At 44.0% G+C, this 16,145-nt stretch overlaps 1 protein-coding gene across 1 annotated transcript in view; it reads right to left on the bottom strand.

Moving 5' to 3' along the window:
- The window catches only part of Akap6 (A-kinase anchoring protein 6), a 304,232-nt gene that overhangs the window by 195,634 nt on the left and 92,453 nt on the right, over positions 1-16,145 (bottom strand). The window contains exons 6-7 of the mRNA XM_059279296.1: positions 4,715-4,811; positions 3,430-3,593 (exon numbers count right to left, since the gene is read on the bottom strand). Coding sequence (XP_059135279.1) covers positions 3,430-3,593; positions 4,715-4,811 — 261 coding nt within the window. The remainder of the gene's footprint in view (positions 1-3,429; positions 3,594-4,714; positions 4,812-16,145) is intronic.

The following is a 16,145-nucleotide window of genomic DNA, read 5'->3' as shown; positions in this document are numbered from 1 at the left end:
ATTCTGAGCACTCTTTAGAACAATCCATGTCACAGATTTTTGAAGTGGGAATTATCATTACCCCTTTTAAAAGTTAAAAAAAAAACCATTATGTTCTGTGAGGGGGGTAGGCGGGGTTGGTTTATGCATGTCACAGTACATACATGGAGGGCAGAGAACCATTTGTCAGCTTTTTCCTTCCAGGGATTGAACCCAGGCAAGAGGTTAAACGGTGAATGCCTCTGTCCTTTGAGCGTCTTGTTGGCCCCATTACCTCTATTTTACAAATGAGAAATATGAACCACAGAGAAGCTAGGTAGTTGTCTCAAGGACTCCTAGCAGTAAATGTCAGTCACTTAATTCAGACAGTCTAACTTGGAGTCTCAGCCTCCCTGGTACTCAGTTTGCCCCAGGTTTAAGAGAAACAGTTCATAAACATTAAACGAATAGGAAATTAATCATCTGATTTTTCCTCATAGTATCCTTAACCTTAAATTTATTTTACATTCATCCTTGAGTATGGGTGGGTTTATTTGTCCAGGAAATCCCAGCCCAAACTGGGGAAGCCAGTGGAAGGCCTGGGGTTTTGCCTGGCTCTGCAGCTCCCAGATTCCCTGTGTGTCGATACCACACACACACAATCTCGTCTTGTCATTGTTTTCAGAAGTGATGTTTGCTTGTGTGAGGACATGGAAGTACTACGGGAAGGAAATGCATTAACATGGAAAATTAGCCATTTATTCTCTGTAAACTGATGAAACTCAAGACGTTGTCCCTTCTGGAATGATTCAAAAGCAAATTTTGCTGTTTTTCTAGAAATCAGATCATTAAGGATCAGATTTATTTATTCTCCCTTCTCATAGGTAAATTCAGGTCCCACATCCCCACAGCACAATGTCACTTATTTTGCCTTGTAAATAACTCTTAAACTTTGTATTTGCCCTTTTTTCCCCTCTCCTTATAATAGTTTTTGCTCAGGGTAGAGATTTGGAAAATTCAAAGTTATTTAAAAATCTATAGCTACATATAGATATCATCTGCTATTTACAAAGTCTTCTAAAACACGGCTTTTTAATGGCCATGTAACATTTCATTAGAATAAGATGTAGCCCAGTTGATTTATACAGTGCTAGTTTAAACACTTTACTTACTACGGCCCTCTCAATCATGTTGGTCATGTACGTGTGTGGGGTGGGGGCAATTTTGAGCCCATTACAGAGGTTCCTGTTAGAATGTGGGAGTCTGGGATGGGGCCATCACCCCTGTGGTCTGCGGAGGCTTTCTAAAAATGCTGATGTGTTTGTCCTTCTCGGGCTTGAGTAAGTGGCTTCTCTGCACCTCACAAAAAATGAGCTGACTGAACTGTCCTGTGGAACAGCTTTACCATAACCCCAGGGCAGAACTACTCTCAAGTCTGGGTGACTGCGCAGTCTCTGGAGGTCCCTTGGTCACTCTCACTCACTCCAGCTGCCCACCCTTGCCCCGTGCCTGATACCCAGCTGAGAATGCATCTTTACACGGAAACTCAGGGTCATTTTCCCACTTATTCAGAACCCTCCCCTTACCTACAACAGGCCAGCAGCTTCCTCCCCAGCCCACCTCCAACCCCACCACCCCGTCTAGGGACCCTCACTCCCTCAGAGCAGCCCTTTCCTCTCCTTCCCTGTGTCCCTTCCTCTCCCCAACCTCTGCTGTCCCCCTTGTTGTTTTGTGCCACAGTCTCAAAAGCACCCCAAAAGCTTGCATCTCTAAAGCTTAGCCCACATGGGCAGCCCAAGCCCCGCCAGCAGGGAGCAGAGGGTAGGTGGTGAGGGAACCTACATCTAAGCTCAAAGTGCAGATTCAAACCCCAGCCCCGAGACTTAGTAGCTGTGTGCCCTTAAGGAAAACTGGTTAACCTCTCAGGGGCCTCTTTTTCTGCGCGAAGGAGTTAGCACAAATGCAGGACAGCCTGTGTGTGGAGACTGGAGGAGGTAGAGGGCAGTCCTTCTTGTTCTGTGGTGTTGGCAATGTAACGTAGGTCCTCAGGCATCCTTGGCAAGTCCTCCACCTCTAGGCTACACCTCAACCCCTCTTTTTGTTAAATAAATAAAACACAACCCAGATTTTACTCGTACCCTTTCTCATCCTTCATACCCTGCTTCCACAGTGAAAGCCTTGGCCAGGCAACTTCCCCCTGGGGTCTGCTTTCTCTGTCTGGAGATGTCTGCTGACTACACTCCAGTCCTTGGTGTTAGCCGCAGCTTTGAATCTCTGAATACATCACTTCCTAAAATATGTGCTCCTGTGCCAAGCCACTTCCTTCCCGGAAATGTGACCTTCCGGTGGGACTGATCTTGCCACTCACTTCTGTTCCCAACAGATAAAGGGTGCCCTTTGAGCTCTGAGCTGGCTGCGTGGTCTCCCTGTTGTGGGGCTGGGCTGGGTCCCAACTCTGCCTCTATTGAGGAATCTGAGTCTCAGAGGGCAAAGTGGTTGCTAGCTTGCTTCGAGCACAATGCCCATGGAGAAATGTGATTTGATGATGTTACTCTCTCTGTGTCCATGCCAGGAATAGAATCTATGAACGTTTCCATCTGTTCCCCTCCATGCTACAGTATGCTCGGATCCTAAGTCTACTATGAAATGGATTTCTGGACTTCCTGCCACAAAAGGAGAAACTATAACAAACTGTGGAATTAATAAAATTGTTTTCGACATTTTAGGTCCAGAGGATACCTTTACAACAGTAGCAGTCTGTATTAAAAGGCGCTTCATTTGGTGTTCAGTGGCATATGTCTCACAGGCTATTTTATAAATCTAAATGGATAATCAAAACATGCCAATATCCGTTTTTAAAATACTTGCTGTATTCGGCGCATGCACCGTTATGGAAAACTTACACTCAGAGCAAAAAGATTTGTAGCAAAGCATATGACCTTCTTCGCACTACAATGACCATCTCCTAATTAGGCAATGCATCTGATAGTCATTAACAGGAATGAGATAATGAATCACTTTCTCTCTTCTTTGTTAATTTGCTGTAACCAAGCGGCTAATGGATGTCAGAGCTGAGTGATTGCACTGATTATAGTGATTTATAGTTGCAACAAAACAATTTAAAACCATTCTGATTATTCATGTTAAAGATGCTTTATGTTTTGTTTACTAAATGTTTTATGCCTCCCCCCTTCCTCCCACCCCTAGAATCCTGTCCCCCTTCGGCTCTGCTACTGTGCACAAAAAGACCTCTTCCCAGAGAACTTGAAAGTTCTTGCCTTTTGTTTTGTTTTCAGCCAAGCTATATATATATCTATATCTATATATATGGAAGGAGAGAGAGGGGGAAGGAGTTACAAAGTTTATTCACTAGAAACGAAGAGCCTTAGGGGTGGAAAGAAAACTTCAGTGGTGCCTAGTTCAAAAGAAGACAGGAATAAGAGGAACTAAGGCAAACTTCAAGCCACTTACCTTGGGGCTTCCCGTCCCCTCCTCGTCCTCCACAGACACATCAGTAGCCAGTATCTCCGCTTTGATGGTGTCCAGAGCTCTGAGAATCCAGCTGTGTTGCCGTTTGATTTGCCTCTGCAGCTCCTTCCATTGACTGGCAATCATCTTCAGCATGTCCTTCAGTCCTTCCCCAAAGGAAAGCACAAGCTGTAGGCCCGGCTGCATCTTTACCTGCCACCGTCTGCTACCCAGAAAGCTGGGTGGCTATCCCAAACCACATCCATGCTTTTCAACGACCTCACCACTACCTGCCATCTGTCACTCAGAACTGAGACCGGCAATTCTAAGATATGAACAACACAAAAAGAGGACAGGCCCGTGCACAAACTGATGTCGACTCTGGTTTGGTGAAAACAGTGTCGGGGGGTACAGATTGTGATGTATAGATGTCATTACGGCTACAGCTTCACACCTCCAGCACAAGGCCCTGTGTTTATCTGTGTGGAGATTTTATAGTGATCAAAAAGATGTCTGGAATCAGATACAGGTCATTCAATGGGAAATACAGTAAATGGGCCAGAATCAAGACAGCAGTCTTTGACATTAACACTTCTGCTTAATGCTGTTCTTTTCCCCTTTGCATAGTAAGCAAAAAGCAAACAAACAAACAAAAAAAAAACACAAACAAGCTTTAACCCCACCCTGTCTTATGGTCTTCAACTATCCGGATAAGTGGGACCATACAACAAAACTGTTTTTTATTTATAATACATTCTTCATAAACGCATCAATGTTGGTCTAAGAACTAGTTGAAGGCCTAAGCCTCTGCTAATGCAAAGACCTACAGAGAATATGCTAAACATCCACATGTGTGAACTGGCACAGAAATAATCAGATGTCTATGGACAGCCTGCCTTATATCCATAATGATATCTATGTACACCCTAGTGCATATGCCTTGTGTCTATAAGAACGGCTTCATTCATTATCTTAATGTTATTTCCAGAGCTCCTACATCAAAAAGCATGTCAATGTGAAGTTTTCAGGAATGTGATTTCAATTGGAACTCAGGCGAATGGCAAGCCCCAAATAAAATGAACAGACCGTTGGAGGCAGTATTTCATCTTATAAGTATCACAGCATTGTATGCAGTATATGAAACATTTATAAATCTTGAAGGTCAATCTGATAATGTAAATATTAATAATACATAAGGAAGTGAATATATGCAGTAATTTACAGCAATGCTTCTTCATTCTTAATAGTCTGGAGACATAAAGACCCGCAATATTTCAGGAGGATTTACCTGCTTTGTGAGACGCAATGAGCTCCAGGAGTTGATGTCCTTCTTCCTCCACGGCTTCCTTGAGAGCACAGTGACTGTCCACGTTCAACTTAAAACTCTGCAGAGAAGCACACAGTCATCAGGCTCCAGTGAGGCCGTTACACACAACACATGAGTGTAGAATCACTTGCTACTTTTTATCAAGAACCACACAGCCCAATTTACCCAACAGACAGACTAATTTGCAATACTAAAAGCTATTGATATTTGGGGCCCAGGCTCTAAATGTGTCCGTTAGATTAGCATAGTGCATCTGTTTGGAAGCAGCTCACCAAACCTAGAAATTCATTAGTTTTTTTTATGAAAAGTCACACCCCATAGGTTATATCGAGAGTAGCAGTGTTCAATACAATGCAATGAATTCCCACCTGCACATGTGAGCTTTTCTTAAGTAGTTGTGAAACCATAGAAGTGGTCGGCAGAAAAACACAGTAGCCTCATGTGCACATGTATGCATCCACTAATACAACATGGCTTGATTCATCCCTGAGCCTCGACTCTTCACGAACCCCAGAAGGGAGAGGTGCAGTTAGGAGCTATACTGGGGAGTTTAATGCTTTCTGGGGTTTTTTCTTTAAAACCTTGTTTTTTAAGATGTGATGTTGTCTTATTAATAAACACACCAAGTACACCATGAGCATTTCCCCTCACGACAGTCAGCGACTTCCCTCACGGTTCATAACAAACTCAGTCACTGCTTCCGGGACACCTCCTCTGACACTCTCTGCAATGGTTCTCTCCTATCTTTCTGCTCCTTATGCGATTCTACTGCAGAATTTATCACAGAATTTAAACAGATGCTCTGTTTCCATCTTTAGTTACCAAATTGTATACAATTTAAAGAATTGCGAGTACGCACGTCACACACACGTGATTCACTAGTTTGTGGGCATGGTCAACGTTTGCTGGGTGTGATCAGTAATGCTCTCTAGCTGGGGGGAAGGAGGGCTTCTGTTTAAATAAGAAATTCAGATATTTGGTTTTTTGATGGTTTCAAAAAAACCTTTCAGCTCTGAAATGTTATAAGAGATTCCAACCACAGGAGTCCATTGGAGGGAAATTATGGTACCCATTAGCAACAGAATCAATCATTAGTCTTTCCGGCAAGCACCCATTCCTCAACTTGGCCAATTGGAAACACAGTACACTAAATTTTGCCTTTTCATGATAAGGTTCCAAAATATACAAGGTGTTTTCTTTCATTAAACATCATGGGACAATACGTGAATATATTGTAATATGTTTGATATTAAGCAACATGACACAGGTTACAATAACTCCATGCTGGATTTAATTTGAATTGAAGTTGGATAATCATAAATTATGAGAGCGGGTCTTCATTCAGTAATTCACACACTGTGTGCAGTCCATAACGCCAATGGAGACTTGGAGACCAAAAAGCATGGATTGTGGCCTTAATGGGCAACTGAACTTGAGGGGTATAGGGTGGGTTGTCGTGGATGCTCAGTGGTGAGTGTGAGCTCTTCTTTTCTTCCTGGAGAAAGGTGTCTTTTTAAAGTACCACAGATATAGTCAGAATGAAAAGAAAACCCGAAAATGAGAGAAATATGAGATGCACCATAGAGAAAAGGATTCAAACCAAAGCAATTCAAAATGATGAATTATGTCAGCCAACCTCTCTTATAAGATATAGTAACATTTCAGCTGAACATTCTAGAAAGTGACCATATCTGGCTCCCTACGCACTGCTTGGCATTTCTTACATTTGTTCCTCCTGCTACAGATAGGCAGCTGAATAAAATAAAATATGAAGTGTTCAGGAATCTTGACGGTCCTCTTAAAGATAATTGTTTAAGAATATTTTTAGATGTATTTATTTGATGTGTAGGGATGTTTTGCCTGTGTGTATGTGCACCGTGTGCATGCAGTGCCCATGGAGGCCAGAAGAGGGCACTGGTTCCCCTGGAAATGAAATTATAGATGGTTGTGAGTCAGAACCTGGGTCTTCTGAAAAAGCTGTAAATCTATTATCTGTGGAACCACTGCTTCAGTCTCCTTAATGCTTCTGATCAGTCCAATTAAGGCAGATCCTGTGGATTACTAAATGTTTATACCTTACAGTAAGGCATAACATCTTTGTTTTTTGTCCCTGCCTTGGGGCTCCTCCACACTGAAGCAATGCACTCAGTCTAGAGTACACGGGTTTCAGAAAAGGGAGCAGGGAAAAGACAAATCTATGCGATTACTTCAGAAGCACCAAACTACAGGGAGAAACCTGTTGTAAAAATTCTACATCACTCTAAATTCAGCCTGGTGCTGTCTTGGACTCACTTTCACCTATATCAAATGGCTGATGATGACCAGCTTCCAAAGAGGCACAACTGGCCTGTGCCTCAGAGCTGGAGAGAACGGAGGGGCCCGTGAGGAGGCTGGCACTTTGACATCATTGAAGCTGAGAGTACAGTGTGGATGCAGCTGGAAATGGCTGCACTTGGGGATGATGTGGAAACATTTGATTAGGAAATCGGAAAAGATAAGGTATTCGTTATTAGGAGCGAGATAATCTGATAAGCTCAATGTTGTCTAGAAGAACCATTTAATATAACTATTACCCAAATGGTACATTATTGCTTGATTTCAGGTGCGCCCATTAACCATTAATAATCTCAGGCACGGAATTCACAACAGGCCCCCGAGATGGCAGCCCAGGAGGCACATTAACAAAATTGTCAGTAGGATTTCAGGCTGTTAAAGGATTCTTTAGTAAGCCGTCCTTGGGCCGCCCCACTTCTCCCTAAAGAAGGGTTTTGTTTCTTTTCTGAGTCTGTTCTTGTCTTCGACCTGATAGCTGGACACGTCTCCACCCTTTACACTGTTAGCATATTTTCCCCAGGATCCCTACGGTATCTTCAGTCCTCTGCCACAGCTGCACCACTCCCTGGCAGTGCAAAGAGGTCTCTAGAGACTGAATCTGTGGCAAGAACACTGGCATGGGCGTGCTCCGTGATCCTATGTCACTGGTTATGTGAAATGCCACAGACACGCGTGGCCTGGATCCAAGGGGACACCAACTCTTTTTCAGTGTCCCTAAAGCAGCATGTAACTGAATGTCAAGAAGAGAGCAAGCAGGATGAAGGAAAATCTCAGCGAAGGGCTGAGATGGCTTTGTGGGTGAGGGCACTTGCTCGCAAGCCTGATGCCTTCAGTTCTAGGACCCACGCAGTAGGAGAAAACTGACTCCTGCAAGTCTTCCTCTGGCTTACACACTCACACTCATATACACACAAAAGGGAATTAATTTGTTAATTATAAATAAAGTGTCGGGACAAGCAAAATATTAATGAGGGTCAAGGTGCCTACCACCAAACCCGATAACCTGACTTTGATCTCTAGTACAAGGACAGAACCCCCAGGACAAAAATGTCCTCTGACCCCCACCACAGTATGCACGCCCCCACCCACACACATGGACACAAAATAAATAAATAAAATGTCAGTTTTCAAAACATTCTTTTAAAAAGAAGATCCAATGACTGGGTTATCAAAACAATTATCCTAAGTTAACCAATGGGCAATGGCGTTATTACAACATCTGGTATGATCAGCTTGTATAGATCTGAATGTGTTGGAAATTCAGTTACGCTCATGACTACACCTGAGTCATGATCATGACAAAGCAGACCATGCAGATGTGCAGATGGGATGAAATAAAGGAAATCACCATGGAACATAAAAATGATCGCTTCTGCGGGATATCCTAGGACTGGAGATGTGGGAATGACCGCATTCAAAGGCTTAAATGTCCAAAGTGTTTCCATCCTCCTAACATCACACAACAGACACTCAGCCACCCTGCGGGTCCTGTGTGCATCTGCCAGGTCCACTGAGCACCAGGAGTCTTGGGACGCTTATGAAGTATCACAAGTGCCAAAAAGAGCTACATGTTCTTTCTTGAGTGAATTTTACTTTTTTTCCCTAAGGCATAGGTTTATAGAATCGATATATTTATTGAGCAGTTCCTACCAGATTTACATATATAAAAATTACCAGTGCACAATGCCAGTCTTCAGGCAGCTTACAGTCTGGCCCACTTGGTCATGGAGATAAATACAAGTGTAGTCCTATGACCTAGCATAGAATACATGTGTAAGTGGGATTTGATGTGTGATACAAGGTGGTAGAGCTATTTGCCTCAAGTGAAATCGAGCAATAATAGCCTTGTCCAATAAGATTCAAGTTTGATTGTTTGAATTAAAACATACAACACAAGGCCAGTGCTATTGGATAGGGGCTGTGGGAGCCCATTAGATCCAGTCTCAGCAGGGCCTGCAGACAGCTTATGAGGGATGAACTGACTTGCACACAGGTCTGGATGTGCCCTTCGGAGAAGCAGAAGCAAGGAGCCCTGAGTGCTCCATGTGGCTGGGGCAGGCTGCAGGCAGGGGAGAGAGCAGTAGGGACTACACAGGACCTGACCCCAAGAATCAGGGCAGAGCCGTGAAGAACATGCCAGGGATGGGAGCGACTGATGCAGATCTATGAGCTAGGGAGGGTTTGCTGGCTGCTGCCTGCAGACTTGGTTTTTAAAAGGACACACTGGAGACAAGCAGGCCATTTCAGGAGGCTGCCGTGGCGATACGGGCCAGATGTTTCTGTGCGAGCATAGTCTTTTTAATTAAAAAAAGGTATGCTTTTTCTTCTAAAGGGATAGAAGAAAGAAAGTTGGAGCAAATCTCCTGTCTTTTCAAGTTTTTCTCCATGCGTGAGAGCAGCGTGTGCCAGAACTGAGCTCTCTGGCTGTTCTGATGATAAATTCCAGAGGTTGTTAGTCAGGAGTCTCCAAATGTGAAAGGCACATTGAACTGATGAACTCTTACTCCCACTGTCACTTGAAGAGATGGTGTGGATGATGAGTACGACACTGGGTGACACTTCTTCACACAAAGATTTTCACTCCCTCGGAAAACGAGAACATGCCTTTTCACAAGGGCAGGGGGGAAATATGTGTTTAGTTAGAAAAGCCACAGCTTGAAGTCACTTACTGTCTCTCTGCCCAGGACCTGCTCTGCACCGGCCAAACACACACTGTTTGTTGTCTCAGAGGGGCCCTGGCCAGGAAGCAAGTTATAACCACCACGAGGCGCCCGGCGGCTCCTGCTCACTGCTCCACAATGCCATCCACACAAGCTGGATGCATAGGTGCTCGCAGTGGAAAGCACATCCTTCAAAACACCCCATGAGTCAAGAAGGAGAGCTCTTTCTGTAAATATTTAAGTACCTCTTAGAAGCTGGTAAGATATTCTACTGCAATTTAAATGATGACTAGGCAGTCCGTGCTACTGTATAGAATGTACAAACAAAAAGTGACTCAAAATTATATTGATAAGATTATAGGTGTTAATATGGAAATCATCTCATTACAAAGACAAAGGTGACTGCAAGAAAACAAACCTAAAGAGTGTTAATATCATCTGAGGACAGTGGGGTCAGGGGTTTCCATGGTCAGAGCTCATGAAGCAGGTTATGTTTTAGGGTTTTTTTTTGAAACATTAAGTGAAAAGAATACTAGAGTATGGAGTATTAGAGACAGTGAATGCAAAGTATTAGAATTGTATAATTGACAATGAATAGGCATTAAGAAATCCGTGTGGATTTTAGTGTGTGTGTGTGTGTGTGTGTGTGTGTGTGTGTGTGTGGTTTGCGTGTGTCATATTTGCGTGTGTCCTATGTTGTGTATGTGTGGTATAGCTGTGTGTTGCACGCACGTGAGTGTTCATTACACAGGCCCCGTGCACATTCTGTGGAGGGCAGCATGTGAGATGTCTTACTCTGTTGTTCTTAATTACCTTGAGACAGGGTCTCTCGCTTGATCCAGCTCATCCTCCGAGCTAGGCTGCCTGCCAACTGAGCTTTTGGAATCTGTTCTCCATTGCTGGGGTTCCTGGCGTGTGCAGCCAGGCCTGGCTTTTTATGTGGCTCCTGAGGATTTGAACTCAGGTCCTCATGCTTGCCGATGAAATGCTCTAACCCACTGAGCCATCTCTGCAACTCCTCTCAGGGATTTTTAAATTCGCTTCTCAGTGTCCTAAATGTCCTAGGGAGCCATGTGACAGGCACCCCTTACTGTTAATACTCTAATTTCCCTAGAGACAAATACCAAGTTTCTGTTGGTTTTGTGTTACTATCTACCAGGGGCTTTGTCCACAAGGACACCAAAAACAAAAATGTTACTATCTGAGACATAGGAAGAGAAGCCAATGACCCTGTCCTCTTCTCCCTGGGGGAGTGTACCCTTGGATGAATCATGGACCCTCTGGGCTTCCTTCCTTTATCTATAATCAAGGCATTTGGACTCAATATTTTCCAGGCCTTGAATAGTTTGATTTTTATCTTTTTTTTTTCATCCAGGCAGTTTAGGAAAGGAAACAGGAGAAGTTTTATTGACTTTAAACTAAAGAATTTTCAAAGAGAGAAGACTCCCAAAGGCTGTCCAACCACTCATCAACCCCAGGGCGGTTCTGTCCCCACACTGTCCCTTCTATTTTTAGCCACTTCTGAGGAAGTCTCTTCTAACTTTTATCCTGAGCCCACATAGTTCTTCCCAGGAATTTAAGAGCTCTATGGAGAGCAGGGTGAACTTCCCTGGTCCTCAGATTCTTTTTGCCAAGTCATCCGGTGTATTGGTTAGAAATCAGAAGGGATGCAAGAATATGCCAGCAAGATCCGCATGCCCCATCCAATCACCGAGCCCAGCCAATTTCTGTCTCCATCCATCCCTCTTCACACCGACACTGCCTCAGCTCCAAGCGCTCATCACCTCACTTGTTAGGTTGACCTCAACGCTACACATTGGTTGTGTGTTAGTGACTACACAGGCACCATCTATCTGGACCTTGGAGATGTGACTATCGGCAGAACGGCGAGTCACCAGCCTCGCAGATTGCTCAGAGCCCAGTGGGAGTGGTGGCCGTAGAACAGAGTTAGTCTGGAATTCCAGGGGACTGTGCTAAGGAAGCCAACAGCATGATGTGGGCTAGGGCTAGCGGCGAGCAAGGGCTTCAGAACTGGACAGGTATGTTCAAATCCCAGCTTTTCCATCCCTCGGTGTAACTTTGGGTGACCTCTGTCTATTTAGTTTTCTCGTTTATAAAAGGACTGTTAGTGCCTATTTCCTGGGTGGGAATAAAGATAAAAATCCCTTAGTACACCCAGAACAGAGCTTAGTATCTCACAATAGCACAGTAATTGTTACTACACCAAACAATCTGTCTTCAAAACATCCAGATAGAGGCCCACCTCTTCTTAAGTCCTTGAATGACCGGCCAGGGTTAGGTGTCAGGCTCAGCCCCTACCTGACTGCAGGTCCTATCACAGGTCAACTCTGAGAGTCCCTTCACCCGTGGTCTACTGGCTCCTCTGGGATTCTGTCTGTTCCCGCTGTGACTCTGCCTAGCCGAGAGCTGCTTCAGCAAAGCCCCATAATCCCATTCAGTGTCCCCGTCCCTAGCAAGGCTTCCCTGATCTTCCATCATAGCAGCTCGCCCTCCCTTAGCGTACATCCGCAGCACCTCTGCAAGTCCCAGCCTCCACTTAACCACACTCCGCTAAAATTATTGGTGTGTCTGTTTCCCACGCGGGAGCTCCTTGAGAAAAGAGCTGTGATTTCCGTCAGTTCGGAGTGAAAGCGCCTAGCTAGCACGCTGCACACAACTAACCACCATCGTTGGGAGTGCGAGCCTCGAGACTCATTCCACAAACAGGCGTGCGACGGCCTGCAGCATCCGGGGATATCAATGCAATCACTCTGCACTCTAGAGTGGTTGATAAATGTCCCCAAATTTTGCTCAGTGAACACCATGTAAATGAGCTGTCATGTCCCTTCGCTTACCAAATTACTTGCCAATTACACTTAGATGACCCAGCATAATTGCCATGTAAACTGTACCCTGGCTGGGGTAGCCTGAATCATCAATTTAACTTTACCCTCTCATCATATGGCACTCACCACACAATTAAATAAATGGTCAGCCCCTACCACAATCGTACATTTTCCCAGCAAAACCATGTGGCCTACCTTTCTCATTGATTTATCGGTCCCAACAATCTGTAACACACCTTCAGCTATGATATCAGAAGCTTAAGAAATTTGTGCACTGAAGAAAATAAATAACTTCCAAGTTTGCTTTCTGTTTTTTTTTTTTTAAATCAAAACCATGTGTTTAAAAATAGTCTTTGTTTTCCTTTAAAACTGACAGACAAAAAAAAGACAAAAATCTCCGTACCTCCTCAGGAGGCTTTGGTCCCAAGACCTCACTTCATAAAAATGGTTCCAAACCTCTGAAAGGGGGTCTAGCTCCTCAAGCAACTTATAATTTATTTCAAAGAGTTGCTTTTGTGTTGAAAGTAGATGCAGCTCACCGAGGTCGACAGTCTTTCCTGATAGCCTGGCTAATAACTTATGCAAGATGTAGATAGATGGGACAGATCCCGGATGCTGACGGTGACTCTGAGTGACGGGATTTTCATTTGCTTCTCTGGCTGTTGCCTCCACACCTGACACAGGTAATCACATTGACTTCTCAGCATGGTGACATCAGGCCAAACGCATTCTCAAACAGAGGTTCTGTCTGAAGGGACTGTTTGACTTCCAGAACATACTGTTTGGAGGCCCTGATTGAAAAGGAGGTCAATGCTAGCCCAAATATCTCTCTACCCCCTGAGGTGGAATAATTGATGTACGGCAGCCCTCGAGGATGTAGAGTCAGCAGGGTGATGGATGGATATACGTATATTATTCACACGTACATCTGCTAATACACAGGTCCCAGTGCAAACACCAGGACTTAAGAATATTATGTGGATTTAGGACAATCCCTGAAGGACTCCAGTTCCATTAAAAATTTGTTTTGGCAGCCTGGGGCAGATCTATTCCAACTCCCACACGCTTCATGCATTTGAAAGGGGGAACCAAACCACTTTAAAAATAAATTTAATAAATTTTGTAATGTCAAGTCATTAACATCCTGTCTAGTCATACAGTGTTCATATTTTTAAACAGTAATATTAAAGCTGCAGAATTTTTTAACCCTTCTAATAACTGAATTATCATTTTTATTTCTGTGGTTATTTTTTTTTAAATTGCTTTTTCTTGCCAAAAGAGAGGACTCACACCCCTCCAAACAGAGGGTAGTCTTCTAGGGTCCCCTTTTTCCAGGGGTTGTTCTTGTCATGAATTTACCAGCCACACTCAGAAAGCCGAGTGACCGGGTCTTGGCTCAGAGTGGTAGGGGACTGTTTACCTTGAAGACAGAGGTGAGCACAGCTGGAAATTTTGTCACATTGGTTAGGATTTGTGCCCACAATGGCTCCAATGTTGCTTTTACCAAAGTTCATTCATGTCCTCTAGAAACAACAAAGACACCAGGTGTCCCTCAGGTAGTGACTGCCAAAAGGGGACAGTTGAGAGGCGGGCAGGTGGGGAGAATTGCAGCCTCTTTAAGAATATGTGAGCCATCCTGCCATATGTTAAGTATTCAAGGAAGATATGCACAAGTCCCCAGAAATGAACTCCCTACAATAGTCTGTCTCACTTGACAAGTCATATGACAGGTTTGGGGTTTTTTTTTTTTTTTTTTCTGACTAACATAAAGATCTGAAGTTTTTATTATTTATAACAGATAAATTGCTTCAAGATTCCAAAATCCCATGTAATAAGATGTATACATTGGAACCTGTATCTGAGGTTCATAGGGAAAGGCCCAGGTATGTACCCCAACTCTTGTGAGTCCCTTGTCCATAATCAGTGTTCTCTGTCCAGTGCATGGGCCTATCTGTAACTTTTCTTCACTGTCCGGTTTACTGTAGCCCTGGATATCCAGTGCTTGCTAAAGCAGCGCTTCTCTGGCAATCTAGTTCAGAGCAGTTATTATGCCTAAGAAAAAATAATTTATAAATTAGTAAACAGAACACTAACAATATTCAGAATAGTGAGGAATGTTGAGTATTAAGACCTAAGAGTCTTTAAACCAAGCATAAAGAAAGTACAGTTCTCGTGTGCCTTAAACTTCCCATGAGTCTCCTAGACACAGAGAATGAACCATATGAGCACAGGAATGTGGTTTAACGGTCACATGTCCAAAGTGAGCCTCCCACTCTACTTACCCCCACCCTCAACAAGGGATAACAAACTGCCCACATGCTATAAATTCCTGGCAGACCTGCATCCCCACCCACCAAAGCAAAGGACTGGAGGCTGGAAATTGAGTATTTCAAATGACGCCAAAGAGGAGAAATGGTGTCGTTTCCTGCTAAACACTCAGCTGCACCCTAAACTGGTGGGCGTTCAAGGGGGACAAGCAAATGGAACTTCAAAGCTCCTGTAAGGCCACAGCCTTGCTCCTGAGGCTGAAGGGGGTGGTAGGCAGCTGGGCCGAGCGCACAGCTCCAGCTTTTGAAGTTTGGCTGACTGAGTCCCATTAGCTGAGCGGCACAGCCCTAGGGCAGCTACTGGTCTCTGTGAAGTTCACCTCGCTCAGGCCATAGCTGGCCATCATCGCAGGAGAAAGGGAGGCAGGAGAGGTGGGCGTCAGGAGAAAACAAGCTCTGTGATCTCTGAACTTCAAGCAATAAAAAAAAATGGAGCAGAGATAGACGCAGGAGGGCAAACAAAAGACAGCCGTATTCAGAGAAAACTGTTAAGTGGTACGCTGGTTTTTGTTGTGATAGAAATAAAATCCATTTGATCAGAAATAAAATATAAAGATCTAGGTAGTGATGGCAAATGTGTGCATATAGTGTTTGCTGATCGTTCTTTTAACCATACACATCGCTAGTTAAATCCAATTTGTGTTTATGAAGAGTAGGGTAAGGACACAGTAAGAACAAATGGATTTTGGTGCTCCTCTGCCACCTTGTGGCTGCCAACTCAAATTGCAGGTGCTAATGCGAAAATGAACAAAAGAGGTCAGAGTGTGTGCTTTGAAAGTCCACCTGCAAACAGGGACTTGGCGGTCCCACACACAAACATGGATCTGCCTCTGTTTTTATTACTTACAGAGAAATCTGTTTCTACAATATGAGAGGTTTTTGATTACATGGGGTTCCCTGAGTTACTGCTGCAGGCCATCTGGAAAAGGACAAGGAGATTCTCCGCTAGCGTTAGCCTGAATATTCGTGGAGCATCACTTGAAAGAGAAAGCAGAAAGCGGGAGGCAGCTTGAAGGCCATCATGACAAGATTTAATTCAGTAAACTGAGGCACATCCTCCACATGACAAAATCTTAAGGAGCTGTGAAAATGCACCCCAGATTTCCATATACTAATGGAAACATGTCTGAGGAAGCGGGTTATTGAATGCACATCATGTACTTGAGAAGGTACTTATTTTACATTAAAGGGCTCCAAAGCACACAGAACAGACTGCTTGCCCTGG

Source organism: Peromyscus eremicus, chromosome 14 (assembly GCF_949786415.1).
Source record: "Peromyscus eremicus chromosome 14, PerEre_H2_v1, whole genome shotgun sequence".
Taxonomy (NCBI): domain Eukaryota; kingdom Metazoa; phylum Chordata; class Mammalia; order Rodentia; family Cricetidae; genus Peromyscus; species Peromyscus eremicus.
Note: the sequence above shows the minus strand (reverse complement) of the source record. Positions and strands in the feature narration are given on the sequence as shown.